Source organism: Pseudopipra pipra, chromosome 1 (assembly GCF_036250125.1).
Source record: "Pseudopipra pipra isolate bDixPip1 chromosome 1, bDixPip1.hap1, whole genome shotgun sequence".
NCBI classification, from domain to species: domain Eukaryota; kingdom Metazoa; phylum Chordata; class Aves; order Passeriformes; family Pipridae; genus Pseudopipra; species Pseudopipra pipra.
This window is the reverse complement of record NC_087549.1, coordinates 55,384,763-55,395,761: the sequence shown is the minus strand read 5'-3', so window position 1 is coordinate 55,395,761 and position 10,999 is coordinate 55,384,763. Positions and strand designations below refer to the sequence as shown.

General features: G+C 34.8%; 1 protein-coding gene across 2 annotated transcripts in view; it reads right to left on the bottom strand.

The window, feature by feature from the left end:
- Positions 1-3,827: 3,827 nt before the first annotated feature.
- CDH7 (cadherin 7) overlaps positions 3,828-10,999 on the bottom strand; it is a 90,250-nt gene continuing 83,078 nt past the window's right edge. For both annotated transcript variants that reach the window (XM_064657502.1, XM_064657511.1), the window contains one exon: positions 3,828-10,573. In XM_064657502.1, the coding sequence (XP_064513572.1) occupies positions 10,080-10,573 (494 nt within the window). In that variant the 3' untranslated portion in view covers positions 3,828-10,079. The remainder of the gene's footprint in view (positions 10,574-10,999) is intronic.

Below are 10,999 nucleotides of genomic sequence, written 5' to 3'. Positions count from 1 at the left end.
GTTGAAATAAGTTAGCTGAGGAGAAGGTACATTCTCAAAACCTCTCTGGTTACTTGCAAATACGACTTCTTTCATATTAAAATATCAATCAAGTATTTGTCTCTATCTACTTGCATACTCAATGGAAGGATGTTAAGTTTTCTGTTACCCCAGAGCAAAGTTTACTAGCCCTCCAATATATTTGTATGCCACTGTTTCACTGTGGATTTGCTAGAACACTTACTTCAGAGGCAGAATAACTAAGCTAATTAATTCAGTCTCTCTTTCTTTGAAACTCTATGGAACATAAAATGTATGAAACTAAAGAATGGGAAGCCTTTTAGTGTGCTTTTTTCCCCCTAGAATATTCCATCCCACTGGTATGAATATCATATTGCATTTGTATACCTTTCTAATGCAAAATCATTTTCAGACTTCGTTGTTGTTTCCTGATACTTCCTTGCAATCTCATATGCAGCACTGAAATTACATTGTTGATGTCATTGCCTCGGTAATGGTTTACTCCAGACTTATGCCAGGACTGAATTAAACAAACAAAAACCAAACACTAATTACATAAATGTTGCCGTACTATTTTCATTTTCCAAAATATTGAAAGTGCTCTGTTCCTCTTCAGGCATTTATACCAATAGATGACAAAGAGAGATAGATCAACTGGTGTCACAGAGTATATCACCAACAAAGCTGGGCAGATAACTTGATAGTCTCTTTGGTCTTGGAGTATCATTGCTTTTTGTAGTAAGAGTAACACTAGTACTGCGGCTCTGTTTATAAGCTTAATCAACATCCGTGACCATAGGTATGAAGCACCATATAGAGAGAATTCACAAGGATAAAATGTTCCTCAAGGAAATACCAACTAGAGAAAGAGATGAGTAGTGGATATACACAGGAAAGAACGAAGAATGAGACAGCAAGACATTGACATTCAGTGTAGGAAAAAGACTGGGTGTAAAGAGAAAACTGGAAAGTTATAGACACAGTTATAAAAGTATAGGAATTATAGGAGGAAACACAGCTGCTGCTCCCTGGATGGAATGCAGTCAATATGCCCAACTTCCCGCACACAATACATGATAAAGGGGGATGAAATGGAGAGTGGAGCAGAGTGGAGACACAGCAGCCAGGCTCTGTTGAAATCCTTGCAGAGGAGGGAACTCAGTCGTACTTTTTATCTGATAAGCCACATAGCAGCTTTTAACCAAGGGAGATAAAAGAAGATGTCTTGCTGTTGAACCAGAAACTGGTGAAATCACTCTCTTCAGAGGTAATACTGACACCCATCTCCATCCCATGGTTATCTCAGATGTAATCCTGATGTGCACCTCCAACCCAAAGTTACCTGCCTCCAAGGTACAATCACCCCTCATTGAGCATAATATATAGGTAGAGTCACTCAAGCTCTACCTAAACAAAAAGAAACATTATAAAAGTAAGTTAAGAATGAGGAGAAGTTAGGGAAGACTCCATTGTAACTTTTGGGATCAGCTGATCAGTCTGAACCAGTCTTCTCCCCCACAGGGATGCCTGTTGGGTAAGAACCATACTCTATGCATACTGAATTATTATTTCCAGTTAGCTTTTGTTAGGGATTAGAGCTTATCTGTATATTGCTTTGAATAAGTTTTTGCAGTCAGGTAGTATCACTCACAAACTTTGAACATTAACCTGTAACAGTTTTCTATTATATTAACAAACGGCTAATTCTGTAAACTGTTATTTGTGAGTCCTTCAAGGGCAGTAGCAGTCCCTGGTAGTGGGTAACATACTCACCTGTGGGGACCCGGAAGGGGTCACCCTTATACTATTGGTGTGCAAACAAGGTAGTTGAACTGCTCTCCAATCCAGTGGACTGCTCACTGGAGTGTCCCCATAACGGGACACTGACAGACTGATCAAGCACAAGGGTCGTAGCCTTCCTGAGGTGCTGACAGACTAACCAAGAACAAAGAGTCTGAGAAAATATCCCCTTTCCCGGGACATTCAGCATGGTCTACACATACCATCAGTCTTATCTATATTGTAGGTGAGGCCAAACTGCCAGACAGACTCAGCTTCGGTCTGTTATTTGCTTTACCTCTTCATGAATGCAAAATTCACCAGAAGGCAACATGAATCTCATGTTTTTTGTAGTTAACAAAGGCCAGACCAAAATAAGACAACTGTTAATACAGATTACAACAATTGGCTAAATTAGACCAATTGGAATGAATGCCAGTGAAAGATGCCTCCTGTGCTTTTATCTTGCTTTCAGTTGTAGTCAACTGGATTTTCATACACATTCACTACAGGTGTTAAATTTTAAAAGCTTGCCCTTTCCGTCTTCTCTGTGTATATCTACTTGTTCTCAGAAGGACAAGAAGTCTGGGTGCTGGTTACCTGCATTTATTTCCAAGGAACGGTGGTTTTTGAATATTGAAATAACCCCACATTTTACAGTAGCAATTTGAACTAAAAATCCCTTCATGAAAGTGCTTTGTCCAACAGCCAAGCTGTTCTACATCATTAATCTCTGAGTCCCAATATACCATATTGACCTGTGCTAAGCCACAGTTAAAAACATTTGTCATACATATTAATCTCCTTTTCATGATCAGCTGTTACTAAGTATCAATTTTTCCTATTATTTTATTTTGTTATCATAGAATAACTTACACTGAAAGATAAATCACAGTTCTACCTCAAAGCTAGTTTGTCAAAAATCTCTTTCCTAATTCTCAAGTTTTGACTTTGACACTGGCTTGTTCTCCATTCATCTTCTACATGTAGCTACTTCAAAAGATGTTGAATGTGTACCCAAAACATTAGCAAAAGCTTTAGAGTCATATATTACCTTTCAGAGGATAGAAGATAGAAGGGGAGACAAGAAGAGAAAGGGGAAGACAAAAATGATTATGTTTTTACTAACCTGTTATAAAAAATATTTTTTTTTTTATACTAGCTGAATTTTCACAATATCCTTGGAGCTAAATACGCCACACTTACTCATGTCTGTAGTTGTGTTTGATATGTCACAAACCACCAGAAACTGAAGGGGAAAAGACACAAATTTCTTATTAAGCTTATCACTTAGGTGTCTAATCTCTCCCCTTATTGCTTCTTTCTTTATACTTGAATAAGATGAGACCAGGTCAAGCACTGCAGACTGTCGGAAGATATTGTTCCACAGGATGGAAACATTATCAGCTCAGAGGAAATTGTATTCCAGTAGCATCTGGTAAAACATTATTTTTCACATGATTAGATCATGTATGAAACAATAAAAACACCTGAAAAAGCTTAATACTCTTACTCTCTCTGTCAGTTTGTTGCTACTGCCCCTCTCTATGTTAACAAAATCTCAAGCATCAGCATGACATTTTCCAAAACAAGATGATTATGGTTAATTTGGATTGTACCTACAGTCACAGAAATCGGTAAAGCTACACATAGTCACACAGTCTGAGGAAAGGTATAATAATTTAATTTTCACATCTTGGAAATTCTGTATGTTAATTTTAAGGAGAAACAGTTGTTTGTGTTTTGGTTTTGTTCTTTTTTTTCTCCAGAGAGTATTTTACCATATGTACTTCATCAAATGTAAATACACTCTCTGTATTTAGTGTGTGCACAGAAATGACCTTTACGTGCAAGAATACTATTTGTTACAGCAAGGTTATGGGGACTATGCTGATACTAAGTAAGTAGTTTATGCCAATAAAAACATCTTATTAAGCTACTTGCATTACCATTAAAAGAAGCAGATTGTGACTTCCAAAAAGGGAAAGTCGGTAGAAGAGATTGTGTAAAAAGAAAGGGTATCCAGTTCAAAGCAACAATCTCTCATCTTGATGCTGTAAGTGATCATTTATTTGTCTCTCCCAACAATGCATAAATCTTGACACCTCTTGAAAACCAGAGGGAGATCTGCCAAGTACTACAATATGATCAAAATTTCACCAAGTATTTTGTAGGTGCGTCAATAAACACTTCTTTCTCCACATAATTTCAAGAGTGTGATGATAATAATAAAGGCTGTTTTGATCATTAAGGAAATAGGGCATTGAAATTCAGACTGTCCATTCTTGTCAGACTCAAAAGGTCTAATGTGGTTTGAATATCTGGCTCAATATCACACTTATCTTAATTTACTAGCAGTCTCAAAGAGATGAAAAGCTATCAGTGTATTGAAAATAATAAGGTAGAGTAATAATTAAAACACTGCATAGAGGCATTTTGTACTTCTTCTGTTTTGCTGTTGTAATTTTTCCTTCTTTTTCTGTGCATCAAGACCATGATATAAATAAAAATGATGAAACTGAGTTACAGGTAAAAACCTTGATAATCCTATCTAATGTGATTTCATTAAATGTGTAAAAATTGCTGTAGTAGTGCCAGAAAAGGACCATATATTTTAAAGTTGTAAGATTAGATCCATGCCATGATTTGAATGGTGTTAATGGCAGCTTAACTATGGTGTTTGGGAGCTTGTGTTGAGAGAAAATGACAGATTAATTTCATTGCAGTATGTTGATCCTATGTTTATCTTTTTCTCCATAGCTTCTTGACATCAAAGAGAGAGAGCACCTCAGGACTTTCTTTTGTGCTATTAACAGTAAAGAAAAAGGGGTGGCTGGTACGGTTTTGACAAAAGAAAAACAAACGCAAAAAAAATCAATGAAAAAGGTCAACTCATTCAAACATAAGCATTTCAACAAGAATGACAATTTTAAAAATAACCAAACCCACAAACAAACAATATCCTCTCTCCTCCTCCCAAAAAAAAAAAAAAAAATTCCAAACCCCAACAACTTCACAGGTTTCAGGTAGCATGACCTAGGAGTCCAGACATAATCAGACAAGAATATTTGAATGGAATGACCTAGTAAATAGTCTTTTAGCCTTTGTGAAGAGGAGGAAAGATTCTAATTCCCTGCTGTGGCCAACTTAGACTCAACATGATTTTGCTTTGCTGTACAATGAAAAGAAATTCTGACATTGGCCACGATGGTGGTGAGTAGAAGGAGAAAATAAAATCCTTGACCTTTTTTCTAGTACCGATTCAGCATTCAGCTTGCTGTTATGCTGCACAATAGGTTTATGACCGTAGTTAATCAATCAAATATTAAACTCTATTTAACTTGACACCATTTCTAGGAATAGGAATTTCAATCTGATACCATTTATTATGACATAACACGTGGCTTTAAAAAATCATGGAAGTAACAGTCCTTGCAACGCTTCTAACAGCTTTTAAACTATTTTGGGTCATAATTTGAAACCAATTTCCTTTCATTGTGGGGGCAATCTTAAAAGTTTTGCCTGAGTCTAAACTATATTCTTCTATATCAGACATGGATGAAGATGGAAAAAGTTTTTGAAAGTAGGATTACTTTTTGTAGATATTTTCTGATTAAAAAAAGGTATTTTAAAAGAAATACTGTGGGGGTGGTATATTTAAATATACATATAATTTTAGGAAATATGTGTTAACATGAGATAAGATTTGTCTCTGTGAGACACCACTGTGGCTTCAAATGAGATTTTTTTCTGATTTCCAGAAAATTCTTATGCTATTTTTTCTTTTATTGTGTTTGATTAGATATATAAAGATTCACATAAAGATTTCAAGACAATCTTGTATCATGTAATGCTTCGGTAAATCAAGTTTTTTCAACCAATATATTTCTATATGCAATTCTATATGGTCTAACGTTTTGCAGATTTTATGTACCACATGGGAACATTTTTTCTTTCTTTTGTGAGAAAAGATATATTATCATAACAAGGCAAAGCATAGCCTACCATATTCCCTTCATCTAGAAAATAGATTATACCTGTTGTGTATTGTGAATCTCCTAGTTCAAAGAACAAAAGTTCAGGCAGATATCCATAAAAAAACCTTCAGTAAACAACAAAATGCGTTTTTACCCGCACTGAAAATGAGCAGAGGATGAGTTCTTGGTTTGGAAGGAATGATTCTGGGGTGAAAATATATCTTAGGATGTATCTGGAAAACTTAGATATAGATCTGGTAAACTTAGTGATGCTATAGTAAGGACAGCAACTTGTAGAGCTCTGGTTATTTTGTAGACTTTCCTGCTTCTGTCAAACAAATAAAGTGATGTTCCTATCTTTTGCAATTAATTTTTAGAGCCACGGACCAATAAATATATACTTGACCCCATATATCACAAATGAGGTGAATACAAGGATGTCTCAAACCATTATTATTCTACATAGATTTCAAAGTAGAGGAAAAAAATCTACATACAAAAAATTTAAATCAGCTACATGACAGACTGTGACCAAGAATTTAATACTAGATTTGATATAGGTAATTGTGTTTCTCTTTCAACTCTTTAATGATCTTTAAAGTCAATGTGATTATATGCTTTATAGTACATTTATTTCCTTTTCAGAATGACAAACTACCACTTTTCTTTGTATCATACAAGAGTATTTGCCCATAAAAAATAAGATGCTGCTATTTTGTATTTCATAACATGCTTTCATCCAAAATCTCTAAAGAAAAAAAGGACAGGAAATATTTATCGATTACTGCCAGCACCTGAAAGGTAAACAGGAAAAAATAATTGCGAAAAGACCCCAACTTTAAAGGAAATTACAATGAATCCTCCTGCTCCCTTTCAAAATAACATATAAAAGCAGCAGTAAAAGGCAAGGTTTTTTTTTTTTTATTCTCCCTAAATTTTTAGGGAGAAGGAGAACTTTCAGTTTGTAGCATCAAATATCTTGAGTCCTACAGTGATTGTATTAACCCAGCCATCAGAATTAGTAAGCTTAGGAAGGCTCATGCTATGTCTTAGTGGGATATAACTTAAAGTAAGTACACTAAGTTTATTCTTTTGAATCGAAAATGTAAGCCAGAATGTCCAATGTTGAATTCAGTGGATTTCACACTGGTCAAAGCAGAGTAAGGAGTCTTTACCATAAATCTTAATCAAACAGATTAATTTTATGTTGATTTTTTTTAATAAGACTCTTAAAACTGTGCACTTTTCAAAGTGCTTGGAAATATCAATTTGAAATAACCCTATTCAACTGGCATATGGTAGAAGGAAAGAGATGTTTCAATATATAAGATGGGAGTGACTGCAATGTTTGATATACTTTTTAATTAGGATTTCTGGCCTCTAATTAGATACTGAAACTCTTCGGAAAGTTAAATAAGATTGTAAATCTTTTTAAAGGGCTATTCTAATTAAATTGCACAAATAATTTCATTACCTTTCTAGGACAGAGAAAATATTTCTTACATTTTACACTATTTAGTCAGTAGAATATACTTTACGACTTCAGGCTGTGCAATATAAAGAAAGAATTCGAATCAGATTCTGAACAATGAAAGCCTGTAGTCATGGTAACTTATACAGAGCATTATCTATTACGTGTACTATGCATACCTTATATATATACTATAGTAACATCTGTCATCAAACATAACGGATTTCCACCTTTCTTTCTTACTGCGACAATACAATCAGTAGGTAAGAATATAGAATGTAACAGCAAGCTTATTCAATTATTTTAGAACTGTGCAACAAAAAACTTATATAGGCAATGAGTTTTCATGACATCAGAATAAAGAGCATCTTTTCCATAGAAAGTACACAAAAAAACCCCCTCTAATATAGTTTCCTCGTAGTGGAGGTTTTTGTGTTTTTTAAAGACATAGAAGGTGGAAAAGCAAGGGAATTTGGATGTTTACTCTAAACCACATTTAAATCTCCTTTGAGTATTATGTGCTAAAATCAGCATTTTGGGCATCTTAATCCAGATGCATGAATTATCTTCTGAAAAACAAGGAGATTAATAAAAAACTGTTCTCTTAAAAACTTGTTGATTTAATACCTGCTTAAATTCTGCAGCATATCTCGTTCTCATTAAACTGTATACACATGGTTCTTTTTTTTTTTTTTTTAATCTTTTTATTGAAAATCTTACATGTGTGACTAAAAGTCATGGACGATATCTTTCAGTTCCATTACAAAATCTGTCATATATATATATATATATACCTATATATATATATTTAATACAACTAGAAGCAGATCTACTGAATTATGAAACAATGATTGTCTATTAAAATGTAACTCAAATTGAATGTGTTGCAGATGCTTAAAATTATTTTTCTTTTTTTGATGGAGCTGAAGGCCACTTCCACATAGTTAATTGATAATGCTGGGCTGCAAAAATTACAAAGCCTTAATGATACTTTCCCATCCCCCAGCCTCATGTCACTCATACATTAGGATTTCAGTACAAGGATCCTTCTTTCAGAAAGAAAGGCTTTTAGAGTGAGCATCATTCTCTATGGAGTACCTTCTATTCACAAAGACAGTTCTGCAAACAATTCTGTATACCTCTCAGTAATTGCAGGCAAGTCAAGTAATTTCAAGTTAGGTACAAGCAAAAAAGTTTGCAGGAGCAGACTCTAATTTAGGAACTCATCTACATTTTATCCAAAACAAAAAAATCTGAAGTAATATACCTAAAACCACTATTTAACTTGAATATATGCCTTATTATCTAGTAATAAATCATGAAAGATGAAGTATAAATATTGTCAGAATCATAAAAAAGCTGTCAGATTATTCTAAGAAATCCTACTTCAAAACCATACAGTATTTTAACCAACAGCAGTTGTCCTTCTGTTTTGGCACTCCTGAACCAGTGTAGAAATTATGTGTAGAGAGGTTACACCTTTGGGGAAAAAATACTTATGAGCAGCAGGATATAAAGACAACTTTTGAAGTTAATAGTATTACATTGCTTGTCTTATGTTAAGCAATGCAATGTTTTCAAGAAATTGAAAACTCTTTTACTGTGACTCATCGGCAGCAAAAGAGAAGGGAAAGGAGAAAAGCAAGGTGTTTACAGTCTTTGAAGCATACAGTATGTTTAACCTTGAAAATGAAATCTTGGATTAAAGACACTCCCAGCTACCTCTGTAGTCTTCTGTCAAAAAAATTCCATGTACAAATATTTTATTTAAATGTCCCAGACTTTGTAATGGCTCAGAAGAACAACTGTACATCCTTGTAGCTGCTCTCCTTTCTGAGGGATGAATGGTGGGTGGCATTGCTTTACTGTAATTTTTCCATTTCCATGCTTCATTTCCTACATTTATCTGAGACTGGAGAAAAATCAGCATGTTCTGACAAGTCTAATACCATGAGGCAGTAAAATGGACCTGAATTTAGAGGAGATTGGAGCTCCAAAATAAATATAACACTTTATGTCAAACAATAATAAAAAAGGATAAATTCTCCTGTACAAATCAGAAGAGAGAATAAAAAAATAGCAAATAGATAGCAACATCTTTTCTATACTTACATGGGCATCACAAAACTCTTCAACCATAAGACTACACCTAAATCGTTCTCATTTTATGTGGTTTATAAGCTATTTCATAAATTGATGACAAATACTGTGGAATTTCTTAGTACAAACAATAATTTCTCAAAAACTACCCAGAAAATTACAGAGACTTCTAATTAAATAGCTCTGAGAACAAACACAGAAAAACCCAAAAATAGTATCTCGTGGGCTTTTGTTTGTTTTCATGTCAGTCCTTCTGCTTTTGTTCTAGCAAGCTTCATGCCCACTGTAAAGAAAATCTGCTGAAAAAACTCTGCATATGTAAATACCATATATTGTTATGTTGTTCTGAATTATATATTTGCAAATTTGTTTCTTCTTATATGGGAGACTGTATTCTAGATATAGCAATACTGTGAAGGCATCTACAGTGTACCCCTAGCTCATTGATGTGACAGTACATAACATACTCTTGAAAGTGAAATGCCTCTGTAGGTATTTGAGTGTTGCTATCTATTTGAACGTGGCTGAGCATTTCATTTTATCAAAAATGCCACCAAATGCTCATATTCTGTGTGGTCAGTGCAGTCCCTGGGACAAGTCTAATGAAGATATGTTCCACCAAGGCCAAAAAAAAAAAACCAAACAACTGAAAAGTTTAAAAATGGAGAAATATTTACAACTTTCCTCAGTCCAAAAGGTTGAGTTTTCTATTTTAATATTCTTCAGTGCATTTTCAGAGAAAGGTTCCAAGGCTATGAGTATAAGCAGTCTGGTCCAGTCCCATACATATCTGCAAGCCTTTTAAAACGAGGGCCCCAGTCACTGAGGTAATCGTAGTTCTGGTCAGAGTTTGAGCTGATGGAATCTAAAGAACTGAGCGACTCTGCCACTGAGCCATTCCCCTCGAACGCGTATGTCTGCAGGGAGTCGTAGGGTGGTGCGCAGGGATCCACATCAGCTTCTTTTAGTCTTTCCCAGATAAATTCCCTAAAAATTACATTATCTGGGATACTTTTAAAAGTTGGTCTGCTCAAGAACTGAATCTCAGGCGTCACATCCCTTCTGGTCTTGGTGTCTCGCATGATGTTGAGGTTCCTCAAGGCAGCCATGTCAAAAGCCTCTGTGTCCTCTTCTCCACCACCCTCATCATCATACCTGACAATGTTCTCTCTGATATCTCTCTCTTCATCAAAAATAAGGGGCTCTTTTTTCCGTCGCCTCATGGTGACAATCAGCAAGACAAGAACTGGAACAAAGAAAGACCGAAGTTTTAGCAGTGCTGAAGTTCCCTCATATTTTTACTAGGGGTGGAAGTACTCATTAATTTATATGGCAAAGACTGAAGGAAATAGCAGGCAATTTATGCAGTTAGATATGAAACCTAGCATGTTCTGAAACAGCTTTTAAACCATAAACTTTTTACACATTAAAGAATCTATTTCCCAAATCATTCCAGATTATCATCTTCATCTCTAACACTATATCCTATGCTGTCTGCTAAACATAAATTTTAAGACTGGTTCAGTCTGACTATGACAATCAGCCATGAAATAATTACCAAAAAAAAAAAAAAGACTTTTTCCTGGACTCTTAATTGCCCAAGTGATAAAAACACGTTCATAAACTAATGGAACAGAATTCGACAACCATAGTTTGGGAAGAGACTGAATTA